The following is a 16,671-nucleotide window of genomic DNA, read 5'->3' on the forward strand; positions in this document are numbered from 1 at the left end:
GGAACAGTAAAATTCCTGTCCTGATCACTGCAACTCTTTCAGTGCTTTCATTTTTAGCATTTTTCTGAATAAAAGACCAGTTGTTCTTTTTCTGTGAGAAAATGGCACTTCGCCCCCTTACCCCCTCTAATTTCCAGTCACTGAATCTTTGCCAATTTGTGATGTAAACAGTTGTGAATTATGATGCGAATAATAAAGTCTGTTTGAAACAAAGAACAACTAAAATCATATAGCCTACCCAAATCCTGTCTCTTTTATAAGCTATTTTAACACATTCACATTTAGATATATAGTTTTATTCCTAAAATATATAAATAACTATTATTCAGACTCCATTGTAATATGATATTCACACAAATTGAGACAAAAGGATTGGCCTTGATAGTTCCCATCAAAAGCAGCACAACGTAACCATGCATTGTGAACACGGGAAGACGGGTCTACCTTTGTTTTTACCACGTGGTTTACACGTCATCATTTCGCGCCCGTCGGAGGATCAGCGGCATGTAAACACAGATGAGCGGCTCGGACAAACCAGCTCTAGACCTTGTTAAGGTAGTTTAGAAGTCACAAGTTATGTACAGGAATCTGAAGATTTGGTTTAATTTGCGTGCATTGTTGTGTTGTGGCAGCTTGTCATGCGTGACGTGAAAGTAACAGTTAAAGGTTATATTTACTCATGTCGCACAGATGATCCATGGCACATCTTTTCCCTGTATTAATTATACAACTGAAATGCTCGTGCTTTAAAATGTAGATTGTATAACACTAATAATTAGTGTTAAATGTGGTTTGTTACCTTGAAGAAAAACATATTTATTCGTTTGCGCAATAAACCTTGTAAAGCATGCCATATGAAATAAGTCAGAAACGATATTGTACCTTTAATATACATATATATATATAGCATGCATATGTTGCGGATGTTGTTATTTACATGGGCACAAATTACAATTATTTTAGCATATAACTGAAATCAAATCAAATGATTTTCATAAAGGTATAACACAGTTCTTACACAAAATGCATATAAATATCATTTATTAGCATAATAACGATCAGCAATTAGCATAAACTATATCTCCCAATAACATGTTTTATAAAGAGAATATATACAGATCATTGTGGGGGCAAAACATATAATACCATGCAATACAACGATGATTGACTAAAATTGTTATTATAATTTAAATAAAACTTTCTATATTAAATAACTCACTATATTATAACTAAATAATTATATTATAAATACTATATTAATAAAACTGTGTTAAATGTCACTGCATATTTTTGTGATATGCTGCTCATAAGCATATGTTTGCTATTGTTGTTGAATTAGATCATGTTCAAAATAGTTTATTGCAATGATTTTCCTTTTCAGTCTCTGTTGAAAAGCTCATAAGGATGTTTCTTTGTTGCATTCTATGGATTTTTCACATAGCCATTTGAGAACAGTGAAGTGCCTGTCCTGATCACTGCAACTCCTTCAGTGCTTTCATTTTTACCATTTTTCTGAAAGAAAGACCAATTGTTCTGGATTTCCTGTCACTGATTCTTTACCGATTTCTGATAAGAACAAGTGTGGGTTATGACGCAAATAATAAGGCGGTGCCAGAACTGCCCCTCACGTGTTGTGTCCTGCTGCCGTCGACTCCGGGTGTTGTGTTTCCTGCGCTGTGCTGAAGTGGCATCATGGCAGCTGACTCAGTGTATCAAGCACAAGTACTTTCCATCTTTGCTGTGGTCAGCTGGCTCATCTGCCCTTTTCCTCCTGTACTTGTTTAGTATATCACCAGCCACAAATCACCATGTTGGCATTTCACAGATTAACAAATATGTTTAATTGTTGTCCTTTAAGACCAGGTTAGTAACCGGCAGACTACGTAACGGTTGGTGATTCTATGCATTTTGTATGATCAGTGTCCCTTTTTTGTGCTATGATGATGTTTTAGGTCCATGGAGGCGGAGGGTATGACTCTGACTTCAGTGATGATGATGGTGGTGGAGGGCAGTCCAAATATGACGAGAAAAGGTGACATTTTGTTTAATATCACTAACAAAAAATGGTTTTGGGTATCATATTTTTCAGCATGGCATAATGGTAATACCTTGTTTTTGAACATGTAGATCATGTAGAAATCATGTTTTTTAAAGTCTCCTCTGCTCACCAAGGCTGCATTTATTTAATGAAAAATACAGTAAAAACAGTAATATTGTGAAATATTATTACTACTTAAAATAACGTTTTTATTTTTAAATGTATTTTAAAATTTAATTAATTCCTCTTTATGGCTAATCAGCATATTAGAATGATTTCTGAAGGATCATGTGACATTGAAGACTGGAGTAATGATGCTGAAAATTCAGCTTTGCATCACAGGAATAAATTACATTTTAAAATATATCACAATAGAAAACAGTTATTTTAAAATGTAATAATATTTCACAATTTTTACTGTATTTGGTGAATTTATATACATGTAAGCAACAGCAAATAACGGAATATAATTAGAGAGAATGTAATTAATTAGCATTTTAAGTGCTGATCCTCTTGTGTGTTTTTGGCTTTAGGGCCGGTGAAGATGCGCTGTTACAGAAGCCATTCCAGAAAGGTCGACACACCAAGGTGGCCCATAAAAATGTTGCTGCCCATGAATGGGACAGGTACTGCTTTTGTCCATCAAAGTATATTGTAAAAATATCAAAGTATATTGTATGCTGAAATACATTTTTTTCCTGACAGAGAGGAAGCCAGAAACCGACGGCAACACCTGATATCAATGAACGCTGTATCCTGTCAATGGGTGTTTTTCACAGAATTGTGTGGCTTTTGAAAAGCTCTGCATTTCTTTGTGGCTCATTTTAAATTCTATGATTTCATCTCGTTAGATTGACAGACCGAATGAGACTATGTAATCAAGTTTTGATTAAAATGCATCGTATAAATCCTTAACAGTATTTTGTCAGTTTGAACGTCACAAGAAGTTTGTCAGCGACTACATTCTGTATTATGGAGGGTCGATGGAGGACCTCAGACGATCCACGTGAGCAATTTACTCATAGAAACACTCTCACTCTCATGAAAACTAATGAACATTTGAAGTTTGCAATTTTTCTAATATGAAATATATGATGAATACAGTTAAGTGGTGCACACTTCAGCTTTAAGTGAAGTGTGTGTTTCCATACGCAGGTCTAGAGATAAGACAGATCTGGATGTGGTGAAAGAGAACCACCGTTTCCTGTGGAGAGAGGAGGATGAGGAGGATATGACATGGTAATGTCTGCTTATCTATTTATTTATTTTAATCTTGAACATTGTTCTTGACCTCTGCACAGTCACTCTAAGACAAATTTTCTGAACTGTTTTTAGGGAGCAAGAGCTCGCAAAGAAGTACTACGATAAGCTCTTCAAGGAGTACTGTATCGCAGACCTTGGCAGATACAAAGAAAATAAGGTTTGCCTTTTCTTTTTTAACCCTGTAAAGCCTGATGTATGACATAATAGTCAGAAAAGTCTGCATTACTGTAATGTGTTTTATGTTGTGTTCACACTTCAATTCAAAAACACCTCAATTTTATTCAGAGGCCAAAAGCAAAAATATGCAATTTGATGCAGTTGTTGTTGTTGTTATTTATATAGACAAAAATATAGAAAATATAAAAATAAATTTATATAGATGAAATTCTGATAGCTTGTAATGTGAATGAATTCGATTTTTTAACACTCTTGCCTCCAGATGATATGTTTTAAGATATGATAAGATATTTAAATGCTTAGTTTTATGATCAAAGCTTTGCAATTTTAATTCTGGAGGCAAAACATATGATACAATACAATGATGATTGAGAGATGAATAAATAAACGTTCCCCGAAAGCCTTTTGTATGATATTTGATTCTCATATTTTAACATGATTTTTTTTTCTTCTAAATAATATTTCTCATTATAATCAAGTAAATCTAAGTTGCTTCAGTCCAGTAAGTGTTCATCTTGAAATATTACTAACAATATAAAAGTTATTTATATTATAGCCTTTAACTTGCTAAAATAGTATAAACTATCAATCGTGTGCTATAGATTGTTCATGTTGATAATTTTGAGGCATTAGAAAGTCACAGATCAAATATGATACCACAGGGTTCAATGTTTATAATGTTAAATACTTTTCTGGGCATGCTATCTTTTAGTATCTTAAATGCTCTTTCATTTCTGTATTTACTGAATTAAAACTTTTCTGTTACTAGTTTGGATTTCGGTGGCGCATTGAAAATGAAGTAGTATCTGGAAAAGGTAATTCAAAAACATTTTTCTACTTCTATACTTTTATATAAAACTTTTAGGCCTGGTTACACAGACAGGGCTTAGATAAAGCCAGGATTAGGCCTTAGTTAAACTAAGATGTTTAAGTAGCTTTAATAAACGTGCCTTAAAAAACACCATTTCTGGTGTACATCTTGAGACAAAACAATTGCATTGACATATTTAAAGATCTGTCAGTGCAAGTTGCTTTCAGTTAAAACAGCTCAAACTTGCATTTTAGTCTCCGACTAGGCTCAAGCCTTATCTGTGAAACCGAGCATTAATAGGTTCACATATGTGAAGTATTCTGGTTACATAAAGAACAAAACAGGTCTAAAATTCAGAGCAATATCAAACCAATACTGTTCTCAGCCACTAGGTGGTGATGTGGTTTTACCTTGTGGAAAATAACATCCTGATCGTGATCCTGACCAAACCAGGGATGGACTGGGACTGAAAAAAAAACAGCTTTAGTTTGCTGATAAATAGATGTTGCAGAATTGCATAAAGAAAGCACAGTTAATTTACATAATAAATAAATTATTAAACTTTTAAGTCAACTGACCAGATGGTGAAGGCTTGACCATAAATACACTTATTTCCCCCTTTAAAATAGATATGGGGCACATTTGATTACATTTTTATTTAATTTGAGTTAGTAATAAATGTTGAATATGCTTCATGAATTAGCTTTTTTTTTTTTTGTTAAATGTTGACATGTCTTTCCAGAGTCATTTAATTTTAGATTATTATTGTTTAGCATATAGACATGTCTATGACAGTGACCTAATTGTAAGGTTGTGTTGGGTTTGCCTATGTCATAACAAAAATCAATGATTTTGTTGTCCATGGTTCATGGTTCACGGTTATGTTATCTTAGTAGGTAAACAAGGGTGAAGTACGTGTAACAATCATCAAAATACACAAACAAATAGGCAGATCCATGAAGAGGTCCTTAAACGACTGATCATATGGTCACATGCTGTCTGTCACGCTTGTATGTGAGAGACTAGCAAAGTGCTTTATTTTTCTGACTGTCATGGACCATCTGCCATCATTCGCACCCTGAGCCACAGCTTAACCACTGCAACACACACACACATACACTCACACCTGGTTTCCATGTTTTATGGGGACTTTCCATTGACATAATGATTTTTATACTGTACTAACTATTATTATGATTTATAAGCTGTTTCCTCATGGAGACTAAAAAAATGTCCCCAGAAGGACAAGGATTTCGTATATTGCCATCTTTGCGGGGAAATTTTGTCTCCGTAATGTAGGTTTTACTCACCCTCAAGCTATCTTAGGTGTATATGACTTTCTTCTTTCAGCCAAACACAATTGGAGTGTTAAAAAAATATCCTGGCTCTTTCCAGCTTTATAATGGGATTTAATGGTACCATTTTTTGAAGCTCAAAAAAGCACATCCATCCAACATTAAAGTAATCCATACGACTCCAGGGGGTTAATAAAGGCCTTCTGAAGCGAAGCATTTTTGAAAGAAAAATATCCATATTTACAACTTTATAAACCATAATACCTGACTTCCGGTAACAGATGTAAGCGAGTCGAGTTCTGGCGGAAGAGTGACCTCTGACCCGACGCATGACGTATTGAAAAACGTGGAGGCCCAGATGATAGAGCAAAACAAAACACCAGTCATGAATTAAAGTCTAAAAAGAGAATTTTTAAGAGAAATGTCGGAGGAGCTTGAGTTTGTTGCTCAGTCCTATTCGTTTGAACCGCGGAGGCATCTACTCATACTACGTCATACGCCAGAACTCGACTCTCTGATGAACGAGCTGAAGGACGTTACCGGAAGCTAGTGATTACAGTTTATAAAATTATAATTATGGATATTTTTCTTACAAAAATGCAGCGCTTCGCTTCAGAAGGCCTTTATTAAACCCCTGGAGCCGTGTGGATTACTTTTATAATGGATGGATGCTCTTTTTTGGGCTTCAAAATATTGTACTATTCATTATTTCATTCCCATTATGGAAAAGCCAGGATATTCTTTAAAGGGGCCCTATTATGCCTTTTTACGAAGTCTCGATTTTGAACGGATTTCATGCACAGACTTTACAAGCATGGATTTCAGAGTGGTATGTTTTTTTGTTTTGTTTTTTGTAATTTTCTTATACATTTTAGATGCATTATACACTATTTAATCACGATATTTGTCAGAAAACTATGGTAATACAAACAGTAATTGATCACAAAAGCATGGTTAATTTTCCTAAGGGGTGGTGAACAGTCAAAAGCAAGAGCTTACAAAAGCTACAGTAAACACTACATCAATACTAATAGTTAGCAGCCAAGCAGAGGCAAAGTTTGCCCTTTGTTTAAATCTTAGCAACTACATAAATCTTATAAGTGGAACTTTTAATGGAAAACACAACTACAAATAATAAGACATACTTAGAAGTTGTGATCCATAAACACCAGATTGTCCCAACAAAGTGGGAACTGCTCCATTTCAGGAGAAGCTAATGTGCGTAACCTGCATTGTACTCTATAAGTTCCTGGAAGCTGTTCTCCGTAACGTGTGCTGCACACCGATAAACATTTGGAAAAAACAGTGTCTCTTTGACAGCGACCACACTGTCTTCTCTAGCACAGCTCAACCAGGCCTCGTCCGCTTTACTGCGTATTCAGAGGGCGGGGATTATTTACATGAGGATCATTATGATTTCGCAAAGCCCGAAAAAAACGCATTTTAGACCAAACGAGTCGATCGTTGTAGTTCTTGGAAAGTGGATTCTGTTAAATAAAATATCTCTTTTTGGATTGGACTTTTAGCTTTGTAACCTTGGCAGATCTTTTTTTATGCTGTCCTTTTTTTAAAGTGAAAAAGCATTATAGGACTCCTTTAACATAACTCCGATTGTATTTGGCTGAAAGAAGAAAGTCATATACACCTAAGATGGCTAGAGGGTGAGTAAATTATGGGATAATTTTAATTTTTGGGTGAACTAACTCTTTAATAAAATTGTCTTGATAACTTTAGGGCGAATTTGGCTGTGGATTTTTAGTTCCCAGCATGCTTTGCATAGGACTGGATAAGGAGAATAAATGTTGAAATTAAGTATTAATTTACTTGTTTTTTAGTGAAGGGAACGACTCTTTAGTGTTTAATGCCGTTATGTTTGACATTTTGACAAAGAGTTTCTGTAATGTTGAAATTTTATACCATTGTGTTGAAGAGTAGACTACAATACATGAAGGTAAACACTATTGACTCTAAGCAATGAATAATATCTTACTTATTCTTTAAATATACATGCTAAATAAGTTACATTTAACATGCACTGTAAAAAAAATAATCAGTCAACTTAGATGTTTAAGTCATTTCAACTTGAATTATATTAAACTGACTTAAAAACAATGAGTTGAATCTTGTATAACTTGTATAAAAGAAGTTTAAGATTGCTTAACTTATTTTGATGAGTTAAAGCAATTTAAAAACACATGTGTTGTCATAATTTATTTATCATATAATTTTTACAGTGTGTGCTATGAGACCTGTGGATTTAGATAAGATTAACTGGTTCCAGGGCACTCACTGAGTTTTTATTACTTGTTCTTTTTTGTTAAACCAACACATTTTTTTAGAGTGAGTGGCATCGAAATGAATGTCAAGCTTTAAAATATTTTTTGCTGAATATTAAATGGCTGAGGAATCTGGGACCCACATGAATGATACCTTGAATCTTAATGGGGAGAGTTTTGTGAAGATTTCATCTTACCAGCCACCCACACCATCTTTGCATCATAGTGGCAAGTTTTGCATTGGTAAACACCACTCGCATTTTCTTTAGAGAATATGAAACTCATACAGGTCAATGCACATTTCGTTAATATCACTACCAGCTTGTTTTCTCTGCTGCTGAGGGACATTCTAACAGGTCTCTTTAGGAGTTTGTCATGAGGAGTTCCCATCTGCTGGGCATTATTTCACAGTTTAGCATAATAAGGGCTTCCCTGAGACTCCTAATGAGGGCTAACCGTGATGCGTTTTGTCATTTCTCCAAAGACGCTGTTTGTCAGCTTCACTGGCTTTAACAGCTTCAGTGCTGCTCACATGAGCTTAGTTGCAGAGGCATGTACGTCATCAGAGAGACGGGGTAATTGGGCATCGCATTAACCCTTTTACTTCCAACCCTAAAAACCCTTATTTTCTCTTTAAATTCTTATTATTGGACCTCAGGCTGTTTATATCAAAACATGAGTTTATATCTAGAAGGTATCTTAACTGCTCGTTCACACAAATATCTAATCAGCCAACCACATGTGAGCAGCTCAATGCATTTAGCCATGTAGATATGGTCAAGACGATCTGCTGAAGTTTAAACTGAGCATCAGAATGGGAAAGAAAGGTGATTTAAGTGACTTTGAACCTGGCATGGTTGTTGGTGCTAGACGAGCTGGTCTCAGTATTTCAGAAACTGGGAACCCTATAAATGGTTGTGCATGAAGATCCCAGTAGATCAGCCGAGAAGTGTCCGAAAAACAGAAAATATCCAGTGAGCGAAAACTGAAAAGTCCCGTACCTCTATGCCAAAAGCATGGTGAGTATGGAAGCTTGTTTCCACAATGGAATTACAAAATTAAAAACGATAACTGTATCTCACAATTCTGACCTTTTTTTCTTTTTTAAAACTTGCAATTATTTTTCACAATTCCATGTTTATAACTTGCAGTTCTGACTTTTTTTCTCAGAATTGTGAGATATACCTTAGAATTATGAGAAAAAAAAGTCAGAATTGTGAGATATACAGGTTTTTTTTTTCAATTGCGAGTTTATATCTCACAAACTCTCTTTCTCAGAATTGCTTAGTTTATATCTCACAATTCATAGTTTATAACTAACAATTGCGAGTTTCTATCTCATAAAAATCTGAAATAAACTTGAAATTGCAAGAAAAAAGTCAGTATTGTGAGATTAAAAAGTCGCTATTACCTTTTTATGTTTTATTCTGTGGCAGAAACAAGCTTTCATAAGTGGTCCATTTTAGACCTGTAGGAATATCTCTCCCTTTTTACAGATTTTTCCCCACTCAAAGTAAGGTCCATCATACGGCTGAGACATCATTTAAGGGGTTAATCTGCATGTGCAACGTGAGGATGATACCTCAGTGACTCTCTGCCGCAAGATCATCTGCCAGCTACGTCAAAGCTCAAGCCTTTCTCAAAGTTGCAACATGACATAATCATTCTAAACAGAGCCAATTTGTTTTGCTTTTTCACAGTGCAAATTGGACACATTTTATCAAAGGTCTGGAAATTGCAAAAACATGCTTCCTGTTTCGGAGTCACTTCCAGGATAAGAGATTTTCTGCAAAAACATTTTCCAAGAAACTCATTCACAGAAAGGGTTTTCCATACAGAACATACCTGGAAGATTTAATAATATCAATCTCAGAAATGTGAGTGTTGTAAACATTAAAGCAGTTCACTTGCAAACAGAAGTGTTGTCAGGCTCAGGGCGATTGGCCAAAGCCAATCCAGACAGCACACGGTGTGGGAAGCCTGTCAGAAAAACTCCCCGATGACGCACTTTTCTGGAGGATCCCCTTGTAAACCTACTGGAGCTAACGTCAGCCCGCTGATATCTGAGGTGAAATGCCAGGCCAAGGTCATGGGAGGAGAGTGACTTTTACTCTGTCTGTCTCACTAGCCGTTTCCTGTCAGTAACAGCGCAAAATCAGACAGCAGAAGGCGTGTAGTAGATTGTGTGCAACAGGTTTTCATTAAAGTTTTGATCATGTTGATAATTTAGAGGCTTACACTGTGTCTACACCAGACATGAGCAGATAGAACCCATTATAATCAGTGATGCTGTCTACACTGGATGTGCTGCGACATGACCAATTCATGACATGACAAATCTATTTCTGATACGGATAACAAAATACTTTGAAATCAAATGCTTCCCTACTATATAGTAGGCGAAAAACAGTATGCCAGCATACGACAAACAGCTGGCAAAAAGTCCTCAGATGACCTACTACTTCCGACAAAATTCTGAAGTTTGCATGTGATGGACACGTTACTATCCCATGAGGCCACAAAAAAGGTTTATGAATGGCAGTGAAGCAATACTGTTAGGTCATATGATAATGACAGCACTGTGAGTGTAGTATGTCCAGATTACATTCATACTACACGTATTCATACTAGAACGAACGGTTGCACTTTATTTTACAATATGTGAACTTACAGTGTAGTTCCCTTAGAAAATACTGGGTAATATAAGGTAACTACAGGGTTTAAGGTTAGATTTTTCTTTACTGGGCTTGATCATGGCCTACAGTTTATACTCTATTTGTCATGTATGTTCCATGCAACTCACATGTGGATATATTCTGAATCACACAGGCCAGTTCTTTTGCGGCAACAAGCGCTGTGAGAATAAGGAGGGTCTGAAGAGCTGGGAGGTGAATTTTGCCTATGTGGAGCATGAGGAGAAGAGGAACGCCCTGCTGAAACTACGTGAGTGAAACCATGTGGTCGTCTAAACCTTGCATGCTGTAATCCCCTCCGCTCACAGGACAAAGGGGTAGAGCTAATCTAATTAGCTTGGATTTAGGGAAGCCCAAGTCTCTATTTGTGAGACTGCCTTGTTTTAACTGTTAATATGGCATGCTTATTGTTGAATGCTACTTTACCTCAACTGTCTACAGTGCATTAAAATGCCTTTGAAATATGTAATATAAGTGTACTAAATTGGGGTCCAAAATTCTGTGGGGACCACAATGAAAATCTGGGATTCTAAATCAAAATTATACCTGGAAAAAGGTCTTGGCATTCTGATTAAAAAAGGAAAGATACATGACTTAACGAGCATAAGAAATATTAAGAAAATATTAATTCTTGACCAATCAAATAGTATTTTTGTTTACTTGAACTCTGTTGTGAACTACAGGATCATTTTTTTCTAGTTCAACTTTTACTGAAATTATCATGTTTATAATATATTTTATTATATAGCCTGTTAGCTGTCAGTGTCCCACAAGTAGGATTTTATTGCCATTTTTCCCCCCATCACATATTTTAGTAATCATCCTAAATAAATTAGGGGTGGTAATCACAGGGTACCTCACGATACGATACATGGCTCATGATACATCAATTAGACAATCCTATAAAGATACATCACAATATCTGTCTAACTATGAAAACAAAATGCAAGGTGCAGGTTTTCTCTCTTTATTCAAGTCCAAACTATTAGAAAACAGCACTAAAATTTTTTCAGTCTGTAAATTAAATTGAACATTTTAAGTAAATATTTTTTTTTCAATGAGATCAGCGTGATGGCAATGCGAGTGGCATGTTTGTGGTATTGCCCGTGCACTTTACCTTTACCAGGCAGTTCTTGTATATCGGGTACTCTTTGTCGATTTTGTTTGTCATATCAATTGTATAAAAGCCGAAGTGGGTCCAGAAACCATGGAGCCATGAAGTAGCGACGCTGGGAGCAGGGAAATCTATTTAGAGTGCCAGAACTTTAATTCCTTTTAAACGTACAGTATGGCATTTTTCGCCACTAGGGGTCGCTAACCTATTTACAATAACAAAGGCGTAGATTGATGACGCAACATTTGCTAAGAATTATGGATCTTGTCGTCAACGTCAAGCCGACCGATCTAATAATGTTTATGGATGAGGATGACTGAATACATCAATGTTTTTATCATGACTGTGATATGAAGCAGTTCGGGATTGCTAAGAGACAGCTATCAGCTCCACACGCGACGCGAGTCCCGCGGATATAAAAGGAATACGGACATTTCATTCTACCAAACTACACGCAGAATTACTAGTCACAGGTCAGTTTATTAGACAAATTAAACTTGTGAGGTAACGCAGCGCTGTTTCACTTGGTCTAACATTACACTATCACACTAAACTGCATTTGAATGTGTTGAAATGTATGTGTTAGTTTGTCTGTATGAGACTAGCAGTAAACTAGATCAACATTAGAATAACATACAGATCATATTCTAACATTTTATCATTGTTGAACTATAAAACATTGATTAGTTTTATGTAAATGTGCTCACCTGTTTAATAAAGTACATGTAGGAACGGTCGAAGTCTCAGACGTGGAGCTCTCGTTTATATACTGTCTATGGGAGCTCTCGGCATCTCGGAAACACCGCGCTGATATTGATTCTCGTTTTAGTTCTCCTTTTTTATCCAAAGTCTGCTTGCCATGGTCCATAATGTTTGAACGAAACAACAACAGCGTGCAAATAGACATTGCGAACTACAAAGTTGTCCGCTTCAGTCACTTTGGTTACTATCAGTCGGCTCTGGTTGCCATGGCAGCACGAGCGGAAACCAGGGACAACGCGGATATGACGCCATTGGCGGCGACAAAACGGAAATAAAGAAACGGGACGTTTCTCGAATTAAATTACAAATTTCTCCTGGTTTGAAAGTTGTTGGAAACAGTCGGGATAATGTAAGTACACAAAAAAAATATATATAACATAGATATAGTGATTTTTGCTATTTTTAAAGCAAAAAAGTTACATATTGTGCCTTTAACTGGCTCAATTTTTGTGATATCAACTTCAAATTTGGTAAGACATATGACGTATGTATATAGCTGAGGTGACTTTTTAAAAAGAGGACACTCAGCAGATTATTGCAGAAGTGAAAGCAAATTAAACATTTTTATTTTATGCAAAATATATATATATATATATATATATATATATTTTTTTTTTTTAGATAAAATAATTTTTTTTTAATTTGCTTACACTTCTGCAATAATCTGCTGAGTGTCCTCTTTTTAAAAAGTCACCTCAGCTATATACATACGTCATATGTCTTACCCAATTTGAAGTTGATATCACAAAAAACGCAACTTTAGGTCTTTATTCCAAAGCATTTATGAATTACAACCATTTAAGGTTAGATCGATGCTCAAAACGGTGATGTGACAGTTAACAATTTAAAAACTGAGAAAATTTGAAAATAATGAAACCCCACTGTATAATAGTTTACTCAGCTATATATTTTTTCCCCAACCGACATTAAGACACTGTTAATGTTGCATTCACTGTTCAATTTTGATATTCATTGTGAATAAATATTGATATATCATCACATTGTTTTCAAGGTCTGTGTCCAGAGTGTTCATTCAAACTTAACTATCATCACAAGTAAGTACATTCCACCATTACAAACACAATTGAATGTTCAGATATCCTTGGACTGGCTGGAAACGCTTAAACTCTGTTCCAGGAGAAAAGACGTAACAGGGAAGAAGATACGGCGATTGAAAGAGAACGTGGACAAGTCACTCTCAAAGAAATCCAAATCGTCCCACTCCAGAAAGAACAAGCGCAAAGACAAGCGCAAACACAAAAAGAGGCGCAAAGGCAAGCACATTTTCATTGCAGATCAAGCCTCCAAACATGTCCAAGATTCCAAGCTTGTTTGAACAGCTTTCCACTGCATGCCTATGCTTAACTTTAACATATTTTTGTGGCGGTGTTTTGTAGTCTTTAAAAGAGAACATGATTTAAAGTATTTTGACACAAAAGTGTTCCTTTCCTAAAGCAGATTAGCCCATTTGCCATCTAATTTTTGTCACTTCCAAATGAACACTTGGTTTATATTCTAGGTTTTATGTTAAAAAAACAAAACATAAAAAACATTTTTCTTCACAGAATACTCATCTTCAAGTTCAGAGGAGTCTCAGGAGTCAGATAAAGGTATGCATGCCCCTTTTTGCCCTCATTCCCCTAACAATGATGAATGGCCCTCATGTAGTACCCTCAGGCAGAGAATGTACTCAGTACACCCTAATAAATATGTTCAGACCTCTAAGGGTGTGTTCACATTTGTAGGGAGGTTCGCTTGGTTCGTTTGATCTAGACCTAAAAAACCCGAACATTTAATCCTGATCTGCTTAGCATTTAAACACAGAACCTAAAGGCATAGGGATACGTTCACAGCCTGATTGGTCGGCTTTTATTATATTTCATGACGTAAATTATCGAACATCCAGAGCAATGCTGTGTGCTGTATGTACATGGCCTACATATGATGGTATTTTGACCAGCTGAGAACTTGGCTCCTAAAATGTGTAAAGGAGTCAAAACGAAATCTCCAGCGTGACGCGGTTCTGCCTGTACCGAACTGATGGGCAGCATCACGACTATGACAAGAAAAAACTGGTATGTTTGAGCATTCTGTCTTTTTCAGGGTTGCACCTTGTGACATCATGTCCCGTTTTTGGTCTGTTTTCATGTCTTTGGTCATTTCCGGTGGAAACGGAACGAGATCCATCTTTTCAGTGGTCTCGGTCCGCTTGTTTGGTGCGCACCAGGCAACATTCACACTTATTAAAAATGAACCGCACAGAGCAATCAAACCAAACATGCCTAAAACCAAACATCTCTAAAACAACTCCTATATTTAGATAAATCCCGTTATATAATATGCTGGATGCGATAATGTCCCCTGACTTTAAATCTTCCCCCACATTTGGTAGTCATTTTACTACAGTAATTTTATCAGGCAAAAATCCTGATATGAGTCTAATGTGGTGTATTTTCCAGATGCAGAAAGTGAGGATGAAGAAGAGGGTCCTTCAGAATCAGACCACTGGAGAGGTCCAGCTCCCACTGTGGAGGAGAAATCACGGTGCGTATCGACATTATGATACATTTTACTACGATGTGGAGTATATACAAACACGAATGTGAGGAGTGTGTCTGTAAATTTTTCTAAAACGGTGCACTGACCAACCTGGTGTGTCTGATTCTCTTTCAGGGAGGAAGAGTTTGATGAGTATTTTGAAGACATGTTTCTCTGAGACTACGAAAGGAGGATCCAAAAGAATCCCATTCCTACGGTTTTCTTTTTATACCGATTCATTTTGCTTTTTTTTTTTTAGAAGTATATGGTTTGATTACAGTTCAGTAATTGTTATGATTAAACCATTTTTTTTTTTACATATTTTCACTGGTCCTCATTTAAGTTGAAATTGCATATGAAGAATTTTATACATGTGTTTGTAAAACACATCAGGCCTTATTTATAAAACATTACTAGAATTAATTTCAATGTAAACTATATATATATATATGTATATATACATACATACATACAGTACATACATACATACGTAAATATTAGAGCTGCACGATTCTGGATAAATTTAAAAATTAAATAAAATTTTAAATAAAAAAACAAATTGTTTGTTTGTGACTGATTCAATGACTCACTCATAAAGACTTAACTTGTTTCATTACTGAATGAATCAGTGTTTTTGAAGGATCTCGAATGAATGGTTCAATGGCAAATACATTTTAACAGTCACTTGCACACCTAGTGGTGTAACAAATGTAATTGATACAATCGTTATTAAGAGATGGGTAAATCGCTGTAATTTAGGAATGGGTGTTTGAATCTAGATCATGATCTTTTAAAAATTAATTGTGCAGCTCTAATATATATATATATATATATATATATATATATATATATATATATATATATATATATATATATATATATATATATATATATATATATATATAATAATGCAACTATTTACGTAAAAATACTTTTACCTGAGGCCCATAATGTTTACCTCTCACATATTTATTATTAAGAGATATTTGGGTTTCCTCTTAAGTATAGTAAAGGATTTTACTTTTGCAGCAATAAAAACATTGTAGAAACCCATAGCAACTTAACTAGCGATTGAGTTTACAATCAGACACTAACTAGTGTTTGTATTATCTGACCCATTAAATGTTGACAGAATGACTGACTGATGTTTTCTCTATCACTTTTGCCTGGGAATCACCAACGCATTAGCACCAACCATTGACTTTCTGAAATAGACAGGCTTTCTATTTTATAGCTCTCAGCACAAACTCACACGGTCACGGTAGACTGTCAAACTGTCCCGGGCCTTAGCTTACCCGACGGTGGCTGCCAGCCAATCAATGTGAAGAATCAGTCAGGTGGGGGCTGGATACCTTTTGTTCAATGAGATCCATGTCTATCATGCTTACATATAGACAGATGCCCTTGCAATTGGGCTTCTGTTGCATTTCTGTATTTCCTCAAAACATAAAATGACAAATGAGGTGTAGTTCCAAAAGTTGAACATGAAGCGTTTTGCTCTGTATTTATTATAAGATCCACTGAAAGAGAAAAGTCGGCTGTCTCGGCTGTCAGCCAATTACCTGAGCCTCTTTACCTGGGGATGATCCAGCTTTATTAGGTAATCCGCTGCATGATAGAAAAGTCATGAGAGCTTCCTGACATGCCCTCTAAGCAACCTGACAGGACTGTGCGGTCACCTGACCTTAAACTAAAAGCAGATGT

The 16,671-nt window shown here is 35.8% G+C and overlaps 1 protein-coding gene across 1 annotated transcript; it reads left to right on the forward strand.

Annotated features, from left to right (window-relative positions):
• The first annotated feature begins 422 nt into the window (after positions 1-422).
• Positions 423-15,511, forward strand: fra10ac1 (FRA10A associated CGG repeat 1). The gene is made up of 14 exons (XM_081393404.1): positions 423-555; positions 1,953-2,032; positions 2,572-2,664; positions 2,744-2,789; positions 2,968-3,044; positions 3,194-3,277; positions 3,374-3,458; positions 4,248-4,293; positions 10,690-10,803; positions 13,442-13,484; positions 13,567-13,703; positions 13,995-14,039; positions 14,889-14,973; positions 15,103-15,511. Exons 1-14 carry the CDS (start codon positions 517-519, stop codon positions 15,143-15,145), a joined length of 1,017 nt encoding a protein of 338 aa, XP_081249530.1. The 5' UTR covers positions 423-516; the 3' UTR covers positions 15,146-15,511.
• The last annotated feature ends 1,160 nt before the right edge of the window (positions 15,512-16,671 follow it).

This window comes from Scardinius erythrophthalmus (genome assembly GCF_964197995.2).
Source record: "Scardinius erythrophthalmus genome assembly, chromosome: 18".
In the NCBI taxonomy this organism is placed as follows: Eukaryota; Metazoa; Chordata; class Actinopteri; order Cypriniformes; family Leuciscidae; genus Scardinius; species Scardinius erythrophthalmus.

Coding starts and splice junctions, on each gene's coding strand:
- fra10ac1 (XM_081393404.1), top strand. CDS start 517: ATGAGCGGCTCGGACAAACCAGCTCTAGACCTTGTTAAG. Junction 2,033..2,571: donor TCCAAATATGACGAGAAAAG/GTGACATTTTGT, acceptor TTTTGGCTTTAG/GGCCGGTGAAGATGCGCTGT. Junction 2,665..2,743: donor GCTGCCCATGAATGGGACAG/GTACTGCTTTTG, acceptor TTTTCCTGACAG/AGAGGAAGCCAGAAACCGAC.